Below are 26,150 nucleotides of genomic sequence, written 5' to 3'. Positions count from 1 at the left end.
TGTTTCTCCTTAACCTTTTTCTTTTGAGCTTCCTGTAGGAACTCGTTCCTTTGTGGCCGAAGCTCGTGGGGCTTGGGGAGGGGATTTTGTTGGGCTGTGTGGGGTGAAAAGGGGTTTAGGTTCTGGTCTCAAATGCAGCAAAGGTTCCTTGGGCAGGTGAAGATGCAGCAGGTGAGGAGAGAACCACCGAGGCACAGGTAACCCCACCATGGTTAAAGATCATCCAGTGCCACCCCTGCCATGGCAGGGACACCTTCCACTGTCCCAGGTGCTCCCAGCCCTGTCCAGCCTGGCCTGGGGCACTGCCAGGGATCCAGGGGCAGCCACAGCTGCTCTGGGCACCTGTGCCAGGGCCTGCCCACCCTGCCAGGAAGGATTCCTTCCCAATATCCCATCTAACCCTGCTCTGTCAGTGGGAAGCCATTCCCTGTGTCCTGTCCCTCCATCCCTTGGAAAGGGTCTCTCTCCATCTTCCCTTCAGCTGCTGGAAGGCCACAGTTGGGTCAACCAAATCGTTCTCTTTTCCAGGCTGAACAGTCCCAGCTCCTTCAGCCAGAGAGAGACCAGAGACCACCGTGCAGTGGGACAGAGAGAGAACCAGAGTGGGGCCAGGGCAGAGCCCAGCAAGGCAGGGACAGGCTGGAATACTCTGTAATTGTCTCACACTTGTGATCTAACAGTAACACAGGGAAGGCATCTGACATTTTAGAGAACTTGCTTGTTTCAGCCTTTAATCTAAAATATTTAAACTTGAACTCTCTGGAAAGTCTCGTGAAGAGTTTCTAACTTACAGATCTGCTCTTCAAGGACTGTTCAACAGGTGCTTAACGAATGCCAGAGTTGTGCTGCTAATCTGGAGAGCCATCACTGAAAGAATTGTGGTGCAAATGCTCAGTGGATGGTGAGTCTCCTTCCTTTGTGTGGGTGCTCTGGGAATCGCAGGTCCTGCAGCTCTGATGGGATTAGTTCTGCCAGCGCTGATCCCTTCACTTTCTTTTGCCTTCACTTGGTGCACGTGGAGCAGCTCCTGCCTTTGGAAATGGGTTTTTGACAGAATTGCAAAGCTTTGCAGGTGGTTCCACACAGATATTCCCAATTCCTTGCCACGACTGAATAGAAAGCTGGGATCAGGAGTGGCTGGAGGTGCATTGCCTACCCAGTGAGTCAGGAATGCCTCGGTGCTCAGTGCCAGCCAGGCAGCACCAGACACCCTTGACCAGCTCCAGCTGTGACTTGGCTGGGAAACTTCATCCCTCTGTTCCCTGCACTGGGGTTGTTGGGAAATAGCCACAGTTCTTGACATTGTTTTCAAGTGCAAATGGTCTTTCAGACAACATGGGCTTATTTATGTGTTCATGTTTTTTCACAAGTGTGACAGGCTTGAAATCTGGTCCTGGAGTATGGAAGTTTGAGGCTTTGGATGCCGTGATGGTGGAACCAGCAATGTCCTTCACAAATGGGGCACTCCCTGCTTCACCCCAAAGTCCTGCAAACTTAGAGAGTTTTTCAGAATCCAACATTTCATTTACAGTTGGGGATTACAGTGTATATTCATTCTAGAATTCTCCTATTCTGAAGAATCCTTGGTGAATATTTTTTTATTACTAGGCAGAGTCTAAAACCTTGAAATCAATAAGGGAAAAGGTCTGGATCATTCAAAACTCCAGATAATCTGTTGGGAGTGACGGGCTGATTCTGAATTGCTGGTAAGTTTCTTTGGCAATGACACAACAAACCCATTTTGGCTTTCTTTTTGCACTGAAGCTGTAAGTAAATGCTACAGGCAGACTCCAGAAGATGGAGGTAAGCCCTGCTGGGAGAAATTCCAGAATTCCCAGTGTGTGATTCCCAGCTTTTTCCTTCCAGCACAGCTGCCCCCATCACAGTCCCCATGAGCCCTCTCAGGTGCCACTGGCACTGAAGGAGCTGCCACATTCCAGGCTGGTGCAGGAGTGGATGGACCCAATCTCCCTCTAATCCAGAGGCTGAGCTGATCTCCAGGAGGGCTCTGGGCTGTCAGGTTGTTGTGGGACAACTCCTGCCAGTCCTGACCCTCCAGCTGCCGCTCCCAAAGCGCTCAGTGCAGCTCCAGGGAATCTGGGACAAGCCATAGCCTCGGAAAGGGGAGATGAGGAGAAAAGCTGCCATCCCTTCCTCTGTGTGAAAAAAGCTGATTCAGTTTGTCAGAGTGAAAAACAGCCTGTGGGATAAGAATATCCTCACAGCTGTCTGTGCACTCAGAGGAACTGAAGGGAGTGAATCAGTGCTCTGAATACACCACTGAAAGTCTTCCTGCACCCCCATGCTCTGATTGATGCCATCAGATATCACCTGTTTTCATGGCACAGGAACTATAATTTCCTGACTTCTTGTGGGGCTTGTCAGAGAGACAATTTGATACTAAATGCTGGTTTGTTTGCATGCATCCCTCCTTAAGGGAAGCTGCCTCTGTCACTTTGTTTATGGAATGTGGGAGACCGTATTCTGGTAAGGTTCCTCCATGAAATTTGCTGGTCCAAAGTTCTCAGTCCTCCTGGTATACATAAAATATAGAGATGTATTAAGTCAGTGCTTGATTGCATTTTTCCTTCTGAAATTTAATTTGGTGAGTCATAAAAGCTGAGATTAAATCCTCTGAGCACAGCACAGGTCAAGGATGACTGTGAGGACACATTTTGAGTTTGTATTATTCTTAATGTTTAAAATGGATGTAGTTTTATTGCTGTCAGTCGTGGGGTATTTTTTTATCTCAAAACTTTGAGTTGCTTTGCTTTTCATGGGAGTGAAGAACATTGCTTTGAAATGGCAGTGATGGGGTAGATGCAGTGGACACACACTGTGTGCCTCAATAACTCAGACCAGATCTGAAATCCATGGAAGGAAAGCAATGCATTAAAAAAAAATATCTCTGCCCAAGGCTTGAAAAGAATGTTTGCTTGGTGTAAATCACCATCTGACATTGCTGCTGACTCACAGCCCAGGATCAGTTTGCTCAGGGATTGTTCAGGCCTTGCTGTGCATTAAGTTGTCACTTTGGCCAAGTGTCACTTTGTAAGGCAATGCTTGTGCCTTGAAGCTGCTGCCCAGGGTTGGGCTGGGTTGGGAGCACGTTCATGCCAAGTGTTTCTGAGTTTAAATGGGATTCCTCACGTTTCTGAGGCATTCTCCTGGAAGCAGCAGCAGCAGCCCCCAGCTCTGCTGCAGTGGGCCAGCTGTGCACGGACAGATGTTGCTCTGTACACACTGGCAAGATCAGCCCAGCTCTTCACTCAGTGCAAAGGGAATTTGCTCAGGCGTTGCTTTGGCGGGGGGTGTCTGTGGAGAAACAGAGAGCAGAACAAAGCAGTGACTGCTTCCATTTTGTCTGCAGAGGAGCGATCCAAGGAGACAGAGCCCTGCTCTGCTCCTCTCCTGGCAGCATCCTGATGTCTCTGGCGGAGAGAGGGAGGAGGGAATGCTCAGTGCCATTATGGGGTGGCCCTGCTGCTGAGAATCCCAGAACCTTTTGGGTTGGAAAAGACCTCAGTGTCCATTGAGTCCCAGCTGTGCCCCATCCCCACCTTGTCCCCAGCCCAGGGCACTGAGTGCCACCTCCAGGGATGGGCACTCCTGCAGCGAGGTGTGTTGGTGGTCACACTTTGGCCTAGATCCCATTGGATTTCAGAGGAGAAATAAGAAATTGTGAGCTTTCTGTGCCTGGTCTTGGGTTACCTACATTACTGGTGAATCTGGGGATGATTTAGTGATTTTTGCATTTTACATCCTGCATGAGCCAGGATTTTTTCAGCATCTGGAGGGTTATGGCAGGTAGGGCTGAACTTTCTCAGCTATGTATTCTCTCAGGATCTAACTGCACATTTCTCTGAATAGGAGACTTTTAATCTTTAATATCATAGTCTCTGCAGCCTAAAACTTGGAAAAGTTTCCCTGTCTCTAATTTGGAAACAAATACCGAGAACTTGCACATTTAGTTCATTTTTCATTTGGAAAAATGAAATCAGAGCAAGTGAAGTCCTCACCTGCCTTCTGCTTCATCCACTTGGCTACCAGCCTTTCCTGCAAATCAGGCTGTGCATTCTGGTGTAATCTCAGGGCTCATTTTTTCTCCCTGTCTTCCCCATAGTTTTATTTCCAGTTGGCAATCTGTTGAAATGCTGTAACACAAAGTTCTGCTAAGCCAGGGGTTTTGATCTCCTTGATGTGGGTTTTGTTGTAAAGCCCATGGATCTTCTCAGTGATTTGGAAATCTCTCCAGGGGAGGCTCAGGCTTTTATGTAACACAGTTTATACTCTGCTAAATATTTTTATGCACAGCATGAAGAGATGGGAGAACTGGCTTCTCCTTATGAGTGGTGTGGAGGAAGGGATCCCCATGTGTGGTTTGTAAAGCAGTGGGAGCTGGGCAGGTTCACTGCTGTGAAATGCAGGTGCTGTTCCATTTTCTCTCTCTGCTGCCCCATTACTGCTCACACAATTAACTTAGAGCCAGGCTAAATGATGAAAGAAGTAAGAAGAAGCTGAAAGCAAATTCATTGCTTTGACTTAGCAGAAGTCATGACTTTTGTTTTTATAATGATTCCTGGTTACACTAATAAATGGTCCCCAGTGCCTTTTGTGCAGTAACCACATACTAATGAAATCCCTCACTCCAGTGACTTATTAAATATTCTGTGAAAATGAAGGTGATAGAATAATTGTTTGTGCTACTGCTGAGGGTATAATTAACAAGGATTGAGTGTAGCTGTTGTCAGAATGAGCACACTTTTCCCTGTTCAGTGTCAGAGTCCCACCTCAGATGTATTCACCCTTTGCAGTTCATCAAGGTAATGTTACACTTAATGAGCATTGGCCTTGCCTGAGTTATGCTGAATTTTAGGATAAGTTTAGGTGAGATGTATGGAAGAAATTGTTCCCTGTGAGGGTGGGCAGGCCCTGGCACAGGTGCCCAGAGCAGCTGTGGCTGCCCCTGGATGCCTGGCAGTGCCCAAGGCCAGGCTGGATGGGGCTGGGAGCACCTGGGACAGTGGAGATGTCCCTGCCCATGGCAGAGCCAGACTGAGATGATCTTTAAAGGTCCCACCCAAGCCATTCTGTGGTTCCGTGAATTCTGTGGAATCATGTGAGTACTTTCCACTGCAAAGAATTCTCAGAGAACCCCAAATCTCCCCCAGCAGCAGAAGGGTGGGTTTTTTCAGGGAATCTCTGACCATGCTTGCAGCAATGTCCCAATGGCTCCTTCCTTCCTTCTCCCTGGCGTCAGCTGTAGGCACCAAAAGCTGCCTCATTTTAAAAGGACTGTCATGGATGGTGACACATCCTTGGCCAAAGCAAAACTGAAACAATGGAATTCAGGAACCAAGTTGTGAGATGGAGGAGCTGCCATGGGAGCACACAGCACACACACAATGAGGTGCAGGCTGAAAACTGGAATCTGGGCTATTTTTAACCAGACAGTTGCAGCTGTGGTGAAAAGCTGAGATGTTTGTTCAGGGTGATTAATACAGAGATAGTGGCCAGCTGGTAGTCAGTTCACACATGTGGAAAGGTGGGTGAAGAGCAGCGTGCAGCTAAAATAGCTGAACTTGACAGATCTGCAGAGAGATTTTAGGTGGCACTGATTTTTCTGGGTAGCAGCAGATCCTAAAAAGGATCTGAGCTGAATTTGCATTTGAGATCAAAGTGCTGGCAACGTGCTGTTTGGAAAAGTGGACAAAATGTGCCCCACGAGGTCTGTGTGTTTGCATTAGCAGGGTGGAAGCATTTCTGTGAGTACAGGTGCTGAGAAACCACTGCCTTGGCAGCCGTGGTGCCCCGAGGAGGCCGGAGGAAGGAAGCAGCTGCCAGCTGGCACCGGCAGCTCCTGCCCTGGCAGATACAGCAGCGAGTGTTCCTGCACAATGCCGAGACAGTCATGGAATGAACACGGGGCTCTTTGGGTTTGTGTGCCAGCATTCACTGGGGGGTTGTGGTGCGGGCAGCACTGCAGCTAAAGAAGGGATTTCTTTACCAGGCCTTTGGGATGGATGCACCTGGGGAAGTCTGTACACCAGGACCAGTTTTTAATGAAGCATTTGGGTTTAATATCCCAAATTGAACTCACTGGCTGCTGCCTCACTGGTACAGTTGGTTAGTGCAGGTTTTGACAGAGGAGGGAGTTTGGGTTTGTGGAGGAGTGGAATTGAGAATTGTAGAATCACAGAGTATCCTGAGTGGAAGGGACCCACAGGGATCATTGATCCAGCTCCTGTCCCTGCACAGGCCCAGAATTCCACCCTGGGCATCCCTGGAGCGCTGCCCAAACCCTCCTGGAGCTCGGGCAGCCTCGGGCTGTGCCCATTCCCTGGGGAGCCTGGGCAGTGCCAGCACCTCTGGGGGAAGAACCTTTCCCAAATATAGGAGATCACAGTTGATATTTGAGGTCACAGTTGATATACGAGGTCACAGTTGATCTCAAGCCTTCTGACCCGGTGGTTGTGTCACACCTACAACCTCCTTTTCAGTCCACACCCTTTGGACCCTGCAGCAGATGCCTAACTAACTACTCTGTCAGGCCGTGCCTCTGCGAGTTGTTTTCCCTCGTTTGCGGCTGCATACGCGGCATGCCTTTAGCGGGCAGTGTGTACAAGGGCCGGCGATCCAGGGATGCTGGGCAGGCCGCGTTCGCTGCCGGCCGGAGCGGCGGCCCCGGGCAGCGCCGGTTCCGCGGGAGCGGCCGCCACCTGGCGGGGCCCGCCCGCACTGCGCCCGCCGGGCCCGGCCGGGAACCGCTGAGGGGACAAGCAGCTCCGGGACCACCCGCGTCCAGCCGTGCCACATCCCCACCGTGTCCCCAGCCCAGAGCACCCAGTGCCACCTCCAGGGATAGGCTCCAGTGCCTGAGCACCCTTCCCATGGGGAAATTCCTGCTGATGTCCACCCTGAGCCTGCCCTGGCCCAGCCTGAGGCCGTTCCCTCATCCTGGGTGCCCACCTGGCTCCTGTCAGGGAGTTGTGCAGAGCCAGAAGTTCCCCCCGAGCCTCCTTTTCTTCAGGCTGAGTCCATTTCCCAGCTCCCCCAGCTCTGTTCCCTTCTGTGGACACACAGAGGGACCCTCAGCCTCTTCAAAGCCTGGGGAATGACCACGGTTGGCTTTGCATCCATTCCAGAGCGTAACACAATTCATGCTGCCAGTGCTGCTGAAACAATTAGGAAAAATAGGTATTTTCATAGAATTTATTATTTCTAATTTGCGACCCTGTGCAAACTGAACTCTGGGAAGTAATCTGGAGCAATATCTTAGTGACAAAGAAAACATCAGTGGGACTTGACGTAAATTCTTCCCTGTGAGGCCCTGGCACAGGGTACCCAGAGAAGCTGTGGCTGCCCCATCCCTGGAAGTGTTCAAGGCCAGGCTGGATGGGGCTTGGAGCAAGCTGGGATAGTGGGAGCTGTCCCTGCTCATGGCAGGGAATGGAACTGGATGGTATTTAAAGTTTCTTCCAACCCAAACCATTCCATGATTCTATGACTGGAGTTCTTCAGTGCCTTGAGAATGCCAGTTGTCACCGTCCATACCCAACAAACCCATGGCTACAATGGGACCAAGAGCATCTGCATGGGCTGGACTGACCTGCCAGGCATCCTGTCAGCGTCACACATCTGTTGCTGCCTAAAGGACAAAAAGGTATTTGATGTTTCATTATTTTTCTGCACATGGCACGTGGCTGGAGCGGATATACTGCTTGGAGAAGAAATCCCTGTTATCAGTGCAGGTACTGCAGCAGCACCCACACCAAAGGGATGCCCAGGGTTCCCCTGCTGTGGAGACAAACAAGACATCAAATAACCTTTAGCCCGGAGCCCCCTTACCACTGGTATAAACAGATCAATACCTTGCATGAAATATATCAACACATGGCTTCGGGCAGCAGCAATGTGTGCTAAACTCTAGCACTGACCCAGGGACAGGGGGACATGCAGCCCCTCAGTCCCCGGCTCCCCTCAGTCCCCGGCTCCACTCACCGACCCAACTGTCTCCCGCTCCCCTCATCGACCTCCTCTGTCCCCCGCTCCCCTCGCCGCCCCCTCAGCTGCGGCTCCTCTCAGCCCCCGATTTCCCTCACTTAGTCTCAGACCCCGGTTCCCCTCAGCTCCCGCTCCCCTCACTGACCTTCGCCTCTCCTCACTAACCCTCAATCCCCGCTTACCCTCACAGCCCCCAGCCCCTGTTCTCCTCATGCCCGCTGCCCCGCCGCAGATGGAGAGCGGCCGCCGCGCCCGCCCGCCCGTGCCGCTGGTGTACGTGAACAGCTTCGGCTCGCACCGCTGCGGCACCGTGATCCGCCTGGACTGGGGGCAGAGCCGCGGGCAGAGCCCCCCGGGCCGGGCTGGGGCTCCGAGGGCCGCCCCGGAGCCGCGGGCCGGGCGCAGTCCCAGGCCGGGCGGCAGCGGGAGGCGAGCGGGGAGCGGCGGCGAGGCGAGAGCCGGCAGCCGCACCAGCCGCGGTACGTGAGACCCCGGGACAGCCCCCTTGGTTCTCCGAGGGCTGGAGGTGGCTCAAGCGTTGTCTTAATTGTACTAGGAATAGCGGGAACAGCAAAACCCGGGGTGGGGGGTGATTCTTCCCCTGTTCTGGGCACTGGCACACCTCGATTGCCGTGCCCAGTTCTGGGAAAGAGAGGGAATTAAAAGCTCCCAGAAGCCTGTTGTCTGTGTGGGTGCTGTGTAGTTTTGCAATCTGTTTTGTGGTGTTTGAAAGACGCTCACTTGCCCCATGGTTATAATGGAGTAAAGAAGAAGGGAACAAGCTGCAGGGTGTAAGGATTGATACCCTGTACGGTGACCAGAAATAAGGATCTCTGTGGAATCATAGAGTAGTTTGGGCTGGGAGGAACCTTAAAGATCATCCAGTTCCACCCCCTTTCTAGGGACACCTTCTGCTAGATCAGGCTGTCCAGAGCTCCATCCAGCCTGTCTTGCACACTTCCACAGCTTTTCCGGACAGCCTGTGCCAGTGATCAACACCTTCCTTAGGAACATATTCTAAATACTCAAAAAATGCTTTCTAAACTCTTTCTAGGTGATGCTCGAGAGGCTAAGACTGACGCCTTTGACTTTCCCATCCCTTCAAGAAACGTTGATAAAGTCATTAAACGAAAGAAGAAAAAGGTATAAATTGTGGCAGCTCAATTAGCTGCCTTGGCATTTGAGAAAGCTGCTTGTTCTCTGTGTGTGAGAGCATGAGGGAGATGAAAAGATGGAATTGGTAGCCTGTTACTGAAAACCTTACTTACAGAAAAGAAAAAATGGTATTATCTTCCCCCTCTGGAGGCTTTAAAATTCTGGCTCTTATTCAATAAAGCACTTAAGTATGTGCTTACCTTGAAAAATGAGAGTATGCTGTTGACTTAAAAAGCCTGTACTGAAATGCTTTGCTGGATTTTGGCCAGGGTGCAGCACACCTTGGGGTGAAACCCAGCAGGGAAAAGCTCTGCAGCTCCTCTTCCTCTCATGTTTTAAACAAAGAAATCCCATGAGTTACAAATAAGCGAAGGCAGGAACCTGAGCTATTAACACCATCCTTGGAGCACTGCAGAATTACTTTCTGCTTCACAAATGTGTTTCTGTTCCTGTTCAGTAGTTCGACAAATGCCTGAAATTTTAACAGGAACATTTGTTAAGCAGTAACTCATTATGAGATCCTGTAATGTGTGAAGTACAAGTAATCAGCTGGACTAGAACAGAGCCATATCGTAGATACTTGATTTAAAAACAGCAAAATGCTACCAGCTGCAGAGGAACAGCTAATAACATCCTGGAATATGGCTCTCCTGGTGCATTGAATAGTCTTCAAAAACATGAGGAATATATAGAATGTTTTAGCAATAAATGTCCTCGAGAAAGGAATTATCTTTAGATTTAAACAAGTTTCTCAGATGAGGTCCAGCAATAGTCCAAACATCAGCGTGTCAACAGCCATTTCTATTTGTTAGGCCACCTCTGCTTTTGCCCACAATTCCAATTTAATCTTTCCAATGCACAAATTTGAAACGCATCCACTATGGACAGAGCTTTATGCCTCTGAAATAAAGGCTTTCAACATCTCTAAACGAATTAATGTGGATTTGATATGAGATAGGCAAGAGCATTGCTATTCTGGAATCTGAGTTTGGGCCTCAGTTTTGCTGCTGTTTGGGTTGGAAGAAACCTTAAACACCATCTAGTTCCATTCCCTGCTATGTGCAGGGACACCTGTTTCTCACATGGGAAACATTTTGCTCCTGGAAAACTACACAGTCTTTTCTTGCCCACCATTTTGGATGACTTTGAAAAAGCTTAATGGCTCTACACATGTTTTCATGAGCTTTGCTCATCTAGAAGGGCACTTCTCAAGTCCTGGATAAACACAGGAGTTCTAGGCAAGAAAGGAGGTGGAGATCTCATGTGAAAAATCATGGAGGAATTTATGTTTCTGACTTCTAAATGGAGATGATTCTTCCATATGTCCCACATTCCTTCTTCCCTTCTTTCCCAGTCCTCAACAGAAAAACCCAGCTGCACTTCATAGTCATTGTGCGGAATTCAAAGTTCTGCCCTGTAGATGTTTTAATGCAAACTTTTTAGATGCTTCACATTTTATCTTTCAGTCCAAAGTCTGGCACAAGGTCTGGAAAGTGATTTCAAAAATGCTTGAGGAAAATGAAAGGTTCAGAAGTCGACTGTTGACCTGCAGCCAGTTGGATGGAGAAGGTAGGAAATTACCTGCTGATGTTTTATTTTACTAGAGAAAACAAATTGTTAATACAAGTGAAGATCCCAATGTTTAAGGTCCCTTCAGCTGGTTTTTTGGTAGTAGGTTTTACAACTCACAAATGGAATTCATTCCATACTTTAGGCACTTCCAGCTTTTTTGGAAAAAAACCTTTTGTTTCATGGAGGGTCTTGTACGTGTTATTTTGGAGGAAGGATGGTGGAAGTGTTTGCTGCAGTCTGACATTAAAGATATGCACATCAAACATCTGCAAGTTTTTCTGAACATGTGAAATACGTAATTAAACTTATTCACAGATGGGTCCAAGGCAGTAGTTGTATGAATAATAATTTATTTTTTCACGTAGGAAAATAGTGGTTGATTTCATACATACAATAAATAAATTAGATGCTCCCCAAAGGTTGCTGTGACACAATTTAACAAAACCATGGAACATGTTCTCACTCTGTGCCCTGAATGCAGCTCTTTCATTACTGGAAAATGACTTGGGAATTAAAACTGGTGTTCTGCATTCAGCCAATTTCAATTAGAGGCATTGTAGCTGCTGCACAATTTAAGATAATACAGTGTATGCTTACAAATGGAATTGGAATTTCTGGCTTCACAGTTGGATGAGTTATTAGGAAAAAGAATATACTAATCCATGAAGAGCTACCAGGCAAGTTTAAAATGCCACTTTCAGCCACAGCACTTTTTCTTCCCTTTCATTGGTGCTGATGGAAATTTTCCACATGGGGGCATGTTGGGGTGAATCCCAAAATGTAGGACCATTCCAGGCAGTGTCTTATTTGGTAAATGTTGGATTAGATTTCCACACACATGGCAAGAAAATAAACCCTCAAAAATCTTCTCCATGAGAAAAGAGGTCCAATTCTGGTTCAGAACAGAAATCTCTACCCCAGTGGATGTTATTGAATAGGAGAAATTCCACTGAAATATGCTTCAACAACTTCTGCAATTATTGTGCAAATATTTTGCATTGTGTGCAAAAACACTTCTTCTGTTGGCTTTAAACCCAATTCCTGATTAATTCTGGAATTATGACATGATATTAATTATTCATCATGTGCTATTCATATTCAAGGTTCCATTGGCCTCTGTCATATTGCTGTGCTAAGTTCCAATCTAATAAATCTCTCCTCCCATGGAAGCTGTTCCATGTGCTTTCTCCCAGAACTGAGATCATTGCAGAAGTGTGTGTGCAAAGCTATTAATTTATATGTTGGACATATATCTATGTGGAAGACACACATCCATGGATATGTAGGACAGTGAATTTTTTTTAAAAAAATCTTCCTGGATTTGTCTGTTTGATTTCAAGAAAAAGAAGAACAAGTATCAAGAAAAAAGGAGGAGAAACCTTTACTAGGTTATTAGATTTCAAGTAATTGTAAGAAAAAAACCCCCAAATTCTGTTTATATATGATTTCCTGGGTGGATTTGCCATCTTACCCTAATGGCTGCTTTTCTGTTTGTGATGGATCACCATGTGCTGTTTAACCTTGGATTTCTGGACAGGGCCTGTCCCCTTTTCAGCCACTCATTTCTTTTAGAGAAAGAGCATTTTCTTTATATATAATTGCAGTGACTTGAAAAATCTCACCAACCAACCAATCCCTTCTCCTCCCCTCTTACTCAATCCTTAATTGTAATTTTACCCTCTTTCTCAGGAGCTTTAACTGAGAATCTTCTATTGAGTCCTATTTCAGTGAAAACCCTCAATTCTAATACCTTCTTTCTAATTAGCTGATTTTGCACAACATCAAATCTAGGAGATAAGTCTCCTATTGATCTGAATTTTTCATTAATCAAGAAGCAAATGGAATAATTCTAGAAGTTATTTAGATAGGGATCAACAAGTCTGAATAAACTGGGTTCATTTTTATCTTCTTTTTTAATTTTCCCTAGATTAATAAATCTATAAAATTAATGCTGCATTTTATTGCCTCTATAAATAGGGTTTTTGAGAGAACAAAAGTCTACTTGAATTTTAATGCTACCTATTTACTCCTTGCACTGTTGCAATTAAGATTAGATTCCATGTGACTGCAAATGATGATTTTCCTCCACCTGATGTTCTCCTGCAGGCTCTGACAGGACCCAGAGGTCACAGAATGGGGCATACCTGGACAGGGTATGTAGACAGTCTATTATAGGTCAAAAAAACCCTAAAATATTAAATTAATAATATTAAAAGCATGCACTGGTCTTTTTTAATGTTACTATAATAAGTGGCAGTTATTTTTTAAAGTATTACTGACATGGAACTCAAATATTTTCAAGATTTCAGATTTGGGGCCAGAGAAGCTCCATCCTCACAGGGAGGGCTCTGTGCTTTGCCAAGGCAAAGGGAGGATTTTGCCTTCTTCTTGATCTAAATCCTTCCCTGGTGGTCTAAAGTACAAGCCTCACTTGATATAGAGACTTTTTTTTTAATATTAATGGGAATGTACCAACTCACTTTTATCACTTTTTTCCTCTAGGATGAGTCCATCTTTGGCTGGGTGTAGCAAGGAAATAAAGGAAGATCCAGCCCCAAAGGAAATATAAGCAAAGTGAAAGCTTTTATTTTGATCTAGTTCTTCCTGGAGTCAGTGCAAGACAGCAAAGTGACTTCAGGGAACACAGGTTCTCTGTTGTTTTCTTGGTGTTTGTGCTTCTGCTGTTTAGGAGGTTTGTTTTTACAGTGGCTTAAACAGCTCTGTTGCATGATATTTATCTCAAGCCATTAAGTCTAGTGTTTCACTGAGCTATTAGTTTTAGAAAGCTTTTTAATGAGCATAATATTGTGACAGTTTTCTTGCAAAAGAATAGATACACATTTACTGTTGTCTCCATATTTATATCTTTTATTTTTGTAGCCTGTCAGAATAATAAACACAAATTCAGTAAGGCAAAACTCCACACAAGACATAAACCCCATTTTCCTTTTTTCCTGGTTTGCATAAATTTGCCTTTATGATATTAAAATATTACACAATAACCCTCTCTGTTCTTTCATCCATTTATACATGAATCTCAGCAAGTATTTGGAATATGAAACCAGGTGAATGTTTTCTCTCTCTGTTCATCCTGAGGCACATAATGGTACCATCACAATCAGGAGGTGTTGTTTATCTACCTGACTTCAATAACACAATATAATTTTCTTCTGTTCTGCGGCTTAATACTTGAACCCTTGATTGACTGTTAAAGCCTTTTGAGCCAGCAAATTGTGTAAATGGAACATGAAAACTGCATAAAAATAGTTATGTATATGGGGTTCATCTTGGGAGTAAAACATTCACCTGTCACAATGAGACCTCCTTGCTTTCAATAAAAGGATTGTTTTCTCCTGCCATAATGTCTTGGTGTTTGCAGATAAAATGACTGCAGTGTCAGAGTGCTGAGCTTTAATAACACGCTGGTGGTGGTGTCATTAGGCAGCAAAGCACTTGGAAAGGTTTCATCTCTGTTTTCTTCATGGTAAAACTGCAAGTGTGGGACTGGAATGCACCTTTGCAGGGACAGCTGCAGGTTCAAGGTTTTCTTCTGGTTTGTGGTTGGGTAATATTTGGATTTTACTTAAAATAGTTGACATTTCAGCTTGGAAAAGGAAATGAGAAGGCAAAGTATCCAATCAAGATGTAATCATTTTTCTGGCAGAACAAAAATGTCATAGTTCTTTGGTATTTTCAAAACACATGTTTAGAGTCACACGTGGGATTTTGGGGGGGGGGGGGGTTGAGGTTTTTTTTACTAAATGAGATGATCTCCCTGTCCCCACAGTTCTATCAATGAATTGTTTACATTGGGAATATTTAGTTTATAATCCTGGTTTGTAAATTGTAGAGTTGTTTCTCTAACTTTTCTTTTCTTGTAAATTGCAGCTGCAGTTGGTGCTTTACTGGCACAGACTTCAGGGGCCCTGGAAACCCTTTTCTTCCAGATGCATAATTGCTACTTTAACAGGATAGATGAGGTGCATTAACCTAAATCTCTGCCTGAAGTTTAGCCAACACATTAAGATTCTTTGGATAAATACAGACCTCTGTCTGTGGGGCTGTTTTAAAAGAAATTATAAAAGATAAGTATGGCCTTAAATCATCCCTATGTACCTCCTTCAGTCTAAAGGCTCTGTGTGGTGATGAGATAATTAATTAGTTGGGATCTACTAATCCAGAACTTTCATTTGGCAGTACTTTGAAAGGCTCTTACATTTTTCAAATCACTTTGGGCCAGAACAGCTGTTGCATTGGGGAGAAACTGCTGATTCAGGTTTGATTTTTGACTTTTTGGGTAAGAAAATCTGTCTTTCTGCTGTACTGACCAGATTTCAAAGGTACAGTTGGGAACAAAGGTCATGAGAGCAGTTAAAGTGCTGAAAAAGGGGCCTGCAAACCAGATCACCAGCCCAATCCACTCAGACCTCTGTGCATTCCTTTAAGTGTAAAATGCAAAATAAATGTAATTACAGTGTTGCATTAAAATATCTCCAAGTAAGTAATGTGCTCTACAAAGACAAAAAGGGTTGGATAAACCTAAAAAAATTCATTGAAACCCTCTTTGGTAAAAGGGGTGAGAAGTAAATAAGGGACCTTCAGGGCACTGGATCACAGAGTAGAGATTCACTGATTCTTCTTTGAGGACTTTGATCTTCACTGCAGAGCCAAGAGCAAGTGTCACACTGTCCTGCTGTGGCTCCTGGGCACCACTGCTTCTCCTTCACATTCTTCAAAATGCAGATCAGTTACCTGAAGTTTTTAATAACAAATCTCCCTTGGAGTGTGAACTGAAGCAGATGTGCAAATACAGAGGTCACATTTTGTCTTTGCTTTGCCTTGCTCTCAGTGCATAATTTACCTTTCTATACAGAACAGAAACTGCAGCTTGTTCCCAAAGTTTGACATTTCTTCATCTCAACTCCGTGAACAGTTGCCAGGAGATCTGAGGAGGCTCCTTGGGATACAGAACTGGAAGGGAACAGTCAGGGCACACAGAGCAGCCAAAGGCATTGCTGCTGAATTTGTTATTTGTAAATAATGGTGTCAGACACTTATCTCATGATCCAAAAGCTGGTCTGGATAATCTGTTTTCCCTGTGTGCCATAAATACAAAAAACTTTGGATGAAGGTAAGCAGTGGAGAGTAAAGCCTTTGGGGTTTGTGTCACTTGTCCATGCTAGCTGGAGATCAGTTGGTCCAAGTTCAGCTGGAAATAGCACAAAACATCCTGACGTGTTTTGGTTGAAGTTATCCCATTTGAGGAGTTCTTGCCTGGTTCCTGGAGCAGCTCAAGCCAGGCAAGTCTGCCTTGGAGTTCTCTGCCTGGAGGCTCCAAACTCCAGCTGCTGGCTCTGGGCTGCCCCTTCCAAGGCTGTGAAGCTGAAAGCTGGGATGTGCTGGGAGCCTGAGCCCCACAGAGATTTCCATGGCTGGAAGCACTGAGAGCTTGGCTGAGGCTGGACTGCTGGAGCTCCTGCACTCCTGCACAGTGGGGCTGTGGCTCTGGGCAGCCTTGCCAGGGTGTCCTCAGCACCCTCTGCGCAGGAGCCAGGGAGCTTTGGGAGCTCCCTCAGCTGCTCTGTGCTGCTGCTGGGGATGATGTCACCGATCAGCTGCAGCCTTGGGAACTTGGCAATGGTGTGGTGATGTTTCTGAAGTGACCCTTCTGGGAATATCCAGTTTGTGGGCATTTTCAAAAGGGTTTGCTTCCTGCTTGATTTGGCCCGAAGCCACCAGTTGAGATAAAACCTCATTTCCTGCAGGCTGGAGGCTTGGCTTGCCCAGCAGCTCCTCTGCTCATGCCCCATCTGCTCTGGATGAATCTGATTCTCTGGGATGAATCAGATTCCTGGGTCCTACCAGCTGAGGCTCTGCTGAGAATCCCATGGCCTCTGAGGTTATCAGAACTTGGCCATTACAACATAATCAATCACCAAGGTTAATAATATTTCACTGCTGATTCCTTCCATGAAAAGATTTCAGCTCTGAAGCAAAACTTGAGAGCAGGATGTGGAGTTTCCAACATGGTTTGATTTTGGGAAAGTAGAAGGTGACCTTTATCTTCACTGAACATTTACATCCAGTAAATGTCTTTGTCTTTAGGGCCCTCCCTGGTAGTCAATGTTCATGTTTTAACTTCAAAGCTTCTAATACAATTTTGCGTGGACTCTGACTAAGGAATAGCCTTCAGCAGACAGCTGAATTGTAGTTTTCTTTTTCTTTGGGAGGAGGAAGTGAGTGAAAGCAAATTTTGGGCATATATGACATTTTGCCTGTGCTGTAGGCCCTTAAATATAAAGCAGAACAGAACTTTGATTTATAGCTCTTGTAAATAATGCTCAGTGACATGGGCAGGTTTGTGTATTATGTTTCTTTTCATTGCATAAGCACTTATATAACTCTGATTGTTGGAATTTGCATAAAAACCAAAGCAGCCATGGATGGGTTTAACATCATGGGCTTTCCAGCAAACTGAAGCAGCAGGAGAACCTATGGTTTAAGAGGAGTTTTACTTTAGGAGGAAAAGAGCAAGTTTTATCAAAGTATATTAAGCCACAGTGGGTTTTTAATAAATATTCACTGGAAGTTTCTCACTCATTAGTGACGGCATCAGGCCCCTCTGATCTGAGGCAGAAAAATTCACATTTGAAAGCTTCAGCCTAGGGAAATTAATGTGAGTAGCTGCAGTTTCATTTTATTGAGGGAAAGTTATGGAGGTCTCTAAGGGAAAAAGGAGTATGCCTTCATTCAGGGAGTTGATCACCTCCTGGAAGATGCTGAGTGCTTTGACCTCCCAGTCACTGTGGCACCTCTTTTATCTGTTTCTTGAGCTGAAGATGTGGAGCAGATTAAGAGAGGATCTCTTCTTCTTTCTCTAAATTTGGACTCCACATTTGTGTCTCATCCAAGGCGCTCAGCTGAGCTGTGGATGTTGCTGGGCTGTGAACAAATCTGATCTGTGTCATCTCCCAGGGGTCAGGACAGGATCCCTTCATGCTGGGAATGTGTGAGATTTATTGCAGTCCTGCTTGAGGAGGAACAGAGGCAGATTGAAAGAAATGTGCAGGAAGGCTCAGGGTGGCACTGACAAATGTTCCCTCTCTTCCAGAGTCTTTGTAATCTCCTGGATTTTGAAATGAGTAATAAACTAACATGGCTTTTAGTTTTTTCCCCTGTTCTGTATGATTGCTTTCTGGTTCCTACTGTGTGTGACAGGAAGTCAATGGTGCTGGTGGAACTCTGTGGAATGGATGAACTCCTCACAACAGTGACTAGGAGAAGTTAAAACCAGCTCAGAAAATACGTGGTCACTTTTTACACCTCTTTGTATTTAAATTCCTTCAGCTACAGAAAGGGTAAAAAAATTTGAGTATGATACTAAGTTGTCTGTGATCTCCCAAGGACAAGAACACTGCACTGGTTTTCACTGCTAATTTTGACATGAACTCAGGTTAAAGTTTGAGAAACAAACACAATCTTTTGGTAGAACAGCCTGAGGTGGATGATGTTACTCCTAGGATTGCCCTGTCATGACTATTGTGACTTCCTGAAAACTTGTCCTCACTCAGTGCCTTTAAATTTTGTTGTTTCTCTTCTTAGTAACCTCTACTTCCTGTTCACACATTTTCCAGTGCTTTCATCGAAAGCCTGGTCCCAGATTTTCAATACATGAAACCAGATAAAATATTGTTCCTTCTACTAATGAGCAGGAACGTTATAGAGAAAAATGCTTGGTGTGCAGGAAATGTATTTTATGAAGTGAGACAATAAGTGTTTCATAGATCAAGGAGCAAGTGAGTAGAATAATATTCATTAACATTGAAGAGGAGTTAATTTATGTGTTCAGGCTTGAAGTGGGGAGAGGCTGAACTGTGCTGTGACTGATGTTTTGGTTACAAGCTGCAATGAAATGAAATGTTTGTACTCAGACCCTGTTACCCTCCTTTCTTCCTGGGCTCAGCTCTACTTGGGCTTCACCTTGGGCTTCAGGGGGATCTCAGCTTTGGCACCTGGAGCATCTCCTTCCCCTCATCCTGAATGTCTGCAGAGCTGTTCCTCTCTCACATTCTCACTCCTCTCTCCTGCCTGCAGCTATGCAGTTCTACCCCCATTCTTAAATCTGTTTTCCAGAGGTGTTACCCCCTTGGACCCACTCTGTGGGACATGGGGGAAGCTTCCAGCAGCTTCTCCCAGCAGCCACCCCTGCAGCCCCCCTGCTACACAAACCCAGAGCATTAATAATTGTGGGAGACTTATGAAAGGAATAAAGAGAGGCATATATTTTTGTTGACAGAAGAAATATATTGTTTATTCCTCTGGAGTCTCCTGTTGCTCATATTGCTGCTGTGTCTTATTGCCTGTCACTGAGCTGTGCTGTGTGGGCGGAAATGTCAGGCTCTGAATTGGCTCTGTAAGAAAATCTGTGTGTTACTCTGATTTCTCATACTCACTTGGGCTTGCTTTAATGTTGTCCCTACAGAATGTTCACTTTTAGCTTCTTGCTGGCAACTTCAGACACCTATTTCTGCCATGAAGCATCCTGCTAAGGAAATGTACTCCTGGTAGGTCTTTGTTTGTTTGTGTGTTTGTTTGTTTGTTTGTTTTTTGTGAGAGAGGGATTTTGCAAAGAAGTATTTTCAAACTGAAATGGGCCACACTGACCCAAAGTAGTCACAGGGCTGGTTCAGTCTCCTGGAGGAAATGGAAGTTACTGGATGTAATTCCAAGGGAGGCTTTGGAGATCTCTCTGCTCATCTCCCTCCACCATGCTGCCAAAATTCTCAGATGGTGCCAGTGAAAAAGGTTGCTCTGAGAAGTCAAAAGGTAAAAGCAGCATCTGCTCATTTTTCACAGGTTCTTGCTGCTGGCGCTCAGAAGTAGAAGGCTTTGGGGGAAAAGTGGTTCCTGGTGCCAGTGCTGGCCATGCTGAGCTGGGTTCTCTGGGTCACGTGGAATATCTCCAGCTGAGCTGAGCTCTGGTTTTAGTTTTCAGGAGATTTGCAGCTACAGGAAAGGTGTTTGTCAGTGGGAGCAATGCACAAGAAGGAAGGGGATTCCTCTCATTGCCCCTTAGGTTTGTTACCATGAAGAGTATTCAGGCATAACCAAAAAAAGTTAATATATTAAACTCAGTGAGTTCAACTGAGTAGAGGTGTGGAACAAGCAGGTAACCTTATTTGCAATCTTATTTTTTCATGATGCAAGCCCAGTTTCCATGGGTTTGCACAGGTGCCTCTGGAGATTTCACATCACAGTGTTTGTGAAGTGTTGCTTAAGATCTCTCTGAAGTCAGAGCACCAGCTTAGGTGTCATTAATGTAATATTTTGGCTAAGCAGGATATTCATTGCCAGTGTTGACGTGAATGAAAATTATTTGGCTTTTAGATCACAGGATGCATTTGAAAGCTATGAAAGACATCAATTTGCTTTTCAACAGAGCCCTCAAGTTGATAATTACCAGATAAAGGTGGAAAACCCCAATGCCATTTTCATGGAGCTGCAATGCAATGTTTCCTTTGCCAAAAATTTGTAACACTCCAAGCAAAAGTTGTTCAAGGTTAAGTTATATTTGTGGAACCCAGAAAAAACCTTTTGGGTGAAATTTACTGTAGAAGTTTGGCCTGATCCAGAAATGTGATGGAGAAAATTCCAACCCAAGCATGAAAAACTGGTGAAACTGTTGGAAATAGGATCTTTAATGGGCCATGTAAGGTGATGTTAGTAACAGGTAGTTTTACCTGCCCTTCTCTACTCCCTTCCTCTCAGCTCTTCCCTCTGTACTGTGAACAAGCTCTACCACTGCAGTCAGCACTTCCCCTCACTCTGCCAAAATACAGCTTGAAATGAGTTTTCACAAGTCAATTCTAAAAGGCTTTATTATGGAAACAGTTCACGCCTTCAAGGAGTATATTTAGGTCTCGTGAAAAATGCCAAGTTGCGAGCTCTGGAGGCAAATCTAAATTTATAAACAAATCAGGCTGAAGTCATCCCAAAGTATCCCATGTCTCCGAGAGGAGTGCTCAGCCTCCTGCTGCAGGAGATGGTGGCTGTGGTGCTGTCCCGCCATCCCAGCATTTGAGAATCACAGAATGCCTAAGGCTGAAAAAGACCTCCAAGATCATTGAGTCCAACCACTAACTCAGCACTGCCAGGTCTGTTAAACTCTAAATGCCACGTCAAATGGTTTTTGAACACCTCCAGGGATGGTGATTCCACTGCTGCTCTGAGCAGCCTCTCCCTGGCCACTCTTTCAGTGAAGAAATTCTTCCTAATATCCCATCTCTTCCTAATATCCCATCTCAACCTGCCTTGGTGCAACCTGAGGCTGTTTCCTCTCATCCTTGTTGTCTGGAAGAAGTGACTGACCCCAGCGGGCTCCAACCTCCTCTCAGGTAATGAGTGGGCACCAGGGAGAGTGCCTGAGTGCCAGGAAGCTGAAAAACGGATGGGGAAACCTTCCCTGTGGGGACAGGGTGAGAAAATTGGGATGTTCATCCTGAAGAAGGTTGTCTGGAAACCCCAGAGCACCTTCCAGGGTCTGAAGGGGCTGCAAGGAGAGGGGCTCTGCACCAGGAACTGGAGGGATGGCTTCACACCGAGAGAGGGGAAGTTTAGGTTCGGATATTGGGCAGAAATTGTTCCCTGTGAGGGTGCTTCTCCCTGGCAAAGGGTGCCCAGAGAGGCTGGGGCCGCCCCTGGATCCCTGGCAGTGCCCAAGACCAGGCTGGACACCGGGGCTTGAACCAGGTGATCTTTAAGGTCCCTTCCCACCCAAACCATTCCACAATCCCACATCATTGTGTGACACCCACACACAATGGGACACACTCCCATTGTGAAGGACACAGCGCTCAATGACCAGACGGTGACAGCAGGGCTCCTGTCACCGTGACGCCGCCTAGGATCCCCTCCGCCGCGGTGCTGTCGGTGCCCGGGCAGTGCCGTGGAGCTGTCGGTGCCCGGGCAGTGCCGTGGAGCTCTCCGTGCCCGGACAGTGCCAAGGAGGTGTCGCAGGTGCCGGTGTCCCCTCCCCGGCCGTGGCGGCTCGGCCGCTCCCTCACGCGTGCTGCCTGCAGGGGGCGCTGTGCGCTGTGCGTGCGGCGCGGCCGCCAGGGGGCGCACGGGGCCGCGGCCATGGCGCTGAGGGCGGAGGGGCGGTGTTGGGGGGGGAAGGAGCCGCCGCCCCGCCCGCCTCAGTCACCGGCGGAGCCGCAGCGAGCGCCGCGCTGTCCCTTCAGCACCGCTCCCCCCGCGGACACCGCGGGCTCCACACCGGCCCCGCCGCCGCCTCTCGCCGCCTGCTTGGCAGTAAGTAACGCAGCCGTGCCCGCAGAACCCCCGCCTTGACCGCCTGCGCTGCCGCTCCCGGGGAGATGGGATGGGGGACCCCCGAGCGCTCCGGGATGCGCAGGGGAGGGGGTTCCGAACGCCCAAGGGGGCTGCAAAAATGGAAGAGGAGCATTAAAAACCCTCCTGGGGTCAGTGGGAGACGCGCCGTGTCCTCGTGTCCCGCTGCGTGTCCGCGGTGGTGGCGGTGCTGGTGGCACTCCCGGTGATGCTGGTGATATGCCCGGTGATGCTGGTGGCTCTCCTGCCAGCACTGGTGATATTCCCCGTGGTGCTGGTGACATTCCCGGTGGTGCTAATGACATTCCCGGTGGTGCTGGTGACATTCCCAGTCGTGTTGGTGGCATTCCCACCAGTGCCGGTGGCTCTCCCGGCGCTTCGGGATGCGCCGTGTTTGGGCTGACAGCAAGGGGTTTAAAGGCTGATTGTGGGGTTTAGAAGCTGTTTGTGCGATTTAAAGGCTCTTTGTGGTGTTCAGAGGGTGTTTGTGGCGTTTAGAAGGTGCTTTTGGGGTTTGGAGGGTGTTTATGGGGTTTAGAGGCTGTTTGTGGGGTGTCTGTGTAAGGCAATTGCTTTGCTGTAGTGAAACGTCATTCCCTGTAACCCAGGCACTGACACCTGAACCCAAAGCGAGCAGGGCAAGGCAGGAATTGTCCCCTTCCCCTGCCCCGGTGACATTGCTCATCTCCCCCGGTTTCAGGTCTGGAAAGCCGGCTGCAAGGATGGTGAAGCTGGGGAGTAATTTGAACGACAAGAACAACAAACCACCATCCAACGAAGATGGTTTTCAGACAGTTCCTTTGATCACGCCTTTGGAAGTAAATCACCTGCAGTTCCCGGCTCCGGAAAAGGTAAAACAAAATCACAATGTGCTCCTGCATGGTTGCACTCACGGACGTGTCCCTTGCTTGTCACTGGGCTCTGGTGATGGGAATCGTGGCATGTTTATTCAATAAATAAACAGGGGTTATCTTTCACTGTGTGTTTATCTGTTTAAATGCGGCAAATAAGCACGCAGATATCCCCCAGTGCATTCCGTCCTCAAAAAGAACCCCAAATATTCCTAAATACAATGGGAGAAAAAACCTTGGTGTGTTTCTCTTGCAAAGCTGAGGAAACTGAGGAGCAGCGTGCAATATGTTATTATCAGTAAGATTAATGGCCTGCTTTGAGAGGAGGTAATGTGATAACTCTGCTGAAATAAGCAGCTGTTTTAATTATCTCAGTTAAGCTCTGTTTTCTTCTCCGTGGCTTTGAAAAGCTGCTTTGGGCACTGAGGATGCTGATTTCCCTGGGGACGGTGGCTGGAGGACAGCCCAGGGACTCATTTGGCCCCGAGCAGGGGACATTGTTCTCCCTTACCCTCTCAAGTCTCTCACACCTGAATGTAGCACTAAAACCCCCAGGAATGTGCAATTGGCTGCGGGTTGTGTTGGGATTTTTTGGCTGCGGCGTGAACTAGGAAATCTTTTGTCTACATCCCCGTGGGGATGATGCAAATCAGTATAACCTGGTGAGGACATGATGAGACTGTAAAAATCCATATTCCCCAACAGCCCTCACCAAAACAAAGCCTGTCTGCAATGTAGTTCCCAGATACCACAGAGGTGGAGCCAGCCCACCCCAAAGTACAGACAGAATGATTAGATCTTGCAGGATAATGGAATAACAGCAAAATTAACACTGATGGTTATTGAACATATATCCTGCTTTTACCATGGAACAAAATGAATTTTCCCTAAATACATTAGGAGAACATGGTGATGGATGGGATAAACCTGTCTAGGTAGACAAAGCGTATTTATTTTAGGATAGAGCTGAGTCAACTGCCTTGACATCCTGGGAGCCAGAGCTGTGCCAGACAAAGGAACTGGTCCCATTCTCCACGTGCCTCATGGCAAACAGGAGCAACTTGGCTGCATTCAGGAGAGTTGGACTTCTGTGAATTGTTGTGAAACAGAGGCTAAGCCAGCCCTTATCTGTGACTCTGATAAATAAGATTAATCAAAATAATTCGGGCAAAGCAATATGATTTGTTATAAATGTCTGAAAAGTTTAGGGGAACCGTAGGTGTGTAAAACCTCTGATGCCAATACAAAGGACTCGTTGAGATCACCCAGTGTCACATGGCAATGGGGAATTGAAATGACTTGTGGAGCAGGTGAGACATGGATTACCCAACAAAGATCTTTCCAAGCTGATCGAGTGGTAAGAGTGTGTTCCAGTTGTCTGATGGTGAGCAAACACTGGCGTGGATCAGTGTGGTGTGATTCCTTGCTGATTTTTCTGTTTAAACATGCCCACATCAATAATTCACGTGTTGTTAGGTTACATTACCTTCATTAGCATACATTACTGCCAATGCATCTACCAACATCCATATTTTTCTTTGCTGGAAGTGTGGGATGTATCTCCGGGCGTGCTGAGCGTGATTCAGAACTCATTAGAGTCAGAGCTATTGATTTCTGCAGGCTGTGGTTCATCTCCTCCTGCAGCAGGCCCGCAGTTAACGGGCTGGAAATCCCTTCACCAGGAGGAGAGGTTATTTATGATAAAAGCAAAATAATTCACGACCTGTTTCCTTTGCTCTCTGTAGAAGGGGTTCTGGTGGGGTGAGCTCACCCCGGGGCAGAGGGGCTGTGTAAAGAGCTGCTAATAAGGAGCTGAGCCTCAGGTGAAAAGCTTGGGCAGAGGTTAAGTGAGAGGGGCAAATTGCAGCTTTGTTCTTGAGAAAGCAAAGCTGCTGCTGGATTCAGGCAGACTGTCCCCTTGAGGAGGAGTGGACATGGACTTCGAGTCTTTCAGGGTATATTCTTGTTTGGACTTGCCTTGCTGTCAGGAGACTGGGTTAAAAAAAAAAACCTAAAATTGACTTTTCTCGTCGAGCAACTGATTTTTAGCCCCGGAGAATGAGACCATGAGGGTTCCTGTGCCTGGTGCATGGGATGCTGCAGGAGCCAGGAGAGCCCGATGGCTGTGAGGGACAGCTCCGGTGTCCCCTGTGGATGGACAGCTCCCGTGTCCCCTGTGGATGGACAGCTCCGGTGTCCCCCGTGAGGGACAGCTCCGGTGTCCCCTGTGGATGGACAGCTCCCGTGTCCCCCGTGAGGGACAGCTCCCGTGTCCCCTGTGGATGGACAGCTCCGGTGTCCCCTGTGGATGGACAGCTCCGGTGTCCCCTGTGAGGGACAGCTCCGGTGTCCCCTGTGAGGGACAGCTCCCGTGTCCCCTGTGGATGGACAGCTCCGGTGTCCCCCGTGAGGGACAGCTCCGGTGTCCCCTGTGAGGGACAGCTCCGGTGTCCCCTGTGGATGGACAGCTCCGGTGTCCCCTGTGAGGGACAGCTCCGGTGTCCCCCGTGAGGGACAGCTCCCGTGTCCCCTGTGGATGGACAGCTCCACGGGGCTCTACAGCCTCGGGGTTTTCCTGCCGTGCACAGGGAGGCAATGCTGCCGCCCAGCTCCTGCATCGCATCCTCGGCACTGCACAGACAGCCTGCATTGTCCTGGCAGCCCCTGTAAGTGAGACCTAAAAAAAACCCCTGCTAAAATATTCTCCTTTCTGGGCTTCTCTTTGCTGTCGGAAAGGATCTTCATTCAGGAAATTCTGAGTTTTTGACCCGCATCTAACCCTGGGGTCAGGGCAATCCAGGGTGCGTCAAAACCAGGGCAAGGAGGTTTGGGTGCAGCTCAGGGCTCTGTCTAGAGGAGGAGTAGTAACAGCTTTGGAGAGTGATCCAAGAGTGTACAAGGGCTTGTGCTGGGCAGCCTGGCTGCTGTCTCTACAATAATGCCCTCACCTGGTGTGTATCCTTTTTGTTTCAGTTGAGTATTAGATACCTGCATGCAAGTTGAAGAACATCAAACCTGTTTTTTGTTGGATCCCTGAAAGCACCCCACAAAGCCTGTGGAATCTACAGACTGTAAATGGTGGTTTAAGGACCTTAAATTGTCGACTTTTTTCTTTATTTTAAGGACATTTTTGTAGCTGAATCACTTTGAGAGTCACTCAAAGTGACTCTCAGCATTAACCTATGTAGGTGTTTCACCAGAGCTTTCATCATCTCTTGC

At 47.1% G+C, this 26,150-nt stretch overlaps 2 protein-coding genes across 2 annotated transcripts in view; both read left to right on the top strand.

Moving 5' to 3' along the window:
* Positions 1 to 8,215: 8,215 nt before the first annotated feature.
* On the top strand, positions 8,216 to 13,423 carry C16H5orf47 (chromosome 16 C5orf47 homolog). The gene is made up of 5 exons (XM_058815613.1): positions 8,216 to 8,483; positions 9,059 to 9,147; positions 10,626 to 10,728; positions 12,838 to 12,884; positions 13,234 to 13,423. Exons 1-5 carry the CDS (start codon positions 8,216 to 8,218, stop codon positions 13,258 to 13,260), a joined length of 534 nt encoding a protein of 177 aa, XP_058671596.1. The 3' UTR covers positions 13,261 to 13,423.
* An 8,507-nt stretch (positions 13,424 to 21,930) lies between these two features.
* The window catches only part of NSG2 (neuronal vesicle trafficking associated 2), a 31,629-nt gene continuing 27,409 nt past the window's right edge, over positions 21,931 to 26,150 (top strand). Inside the window, exons 1-2 of the mRNA XM_058815354.1 lie at positions 21,931 to 22,041; positions 22,781 to 22,931. Of these exons, the coding sequence (XP_058671337.1) occupies positions 22,803 to 22,931 (129 nt within the window). The 5' untranslated portion in view covers positions 21,931 to 22,041; positions 22,781 to 22,802. The remainder of the gene's footprint in view (positions 22,042 to 22,780; positions 22,932 to 26,150) is intronic.

The sequence above is a fragment of the Ammospiza caudacuta genome, chromosome 16, assembly GCF_027887145.1.
Source record: "Ammospiza caudacuta isolate bAmmCau1 chromosome 16, bAmmCau1.pri, whole genome shotgun sequence".
Taxonomy (NCBI): Eukaryota; Metazoa; Chordata; class Aves; order Passeriformes; family Passerellidae; genus Ammospiza; species Ammospiza caudacuta.
Note: the sequence above shows the minus strand (reverse complement) of the source record. Positions and strands in the feature narration are given on the sequence as shown.

What these genes read in the sequence shown, in the direction of transcription:
- C16H5orf47 (XM_058815613.1), top strand. Translation starts at nt 8,216, where the DNA reads ATGCCCGCTGCCCCGCCGCAGATGGAGAGCGGCCGCCGCGCCCGCCCG. An exon ending in CAGCCAGTTGGATGGAGAAG is followed by an intron (nt 10,729 to 12,837) that starts GTAGGAAATTAC and finishes GTTCTCCTGCAG; the next exon opens with GCTCTGACAGGACCCAGAGG. An exon ending in ATGGGGCATACCTGGACAGG is followed by an intron (nt 12,885 to 13,233) that starts GTATGTAGACAG and finishes TTTTTCCTCTAG; the next exon opens with GATGAGTCCATCTTTGGCTG.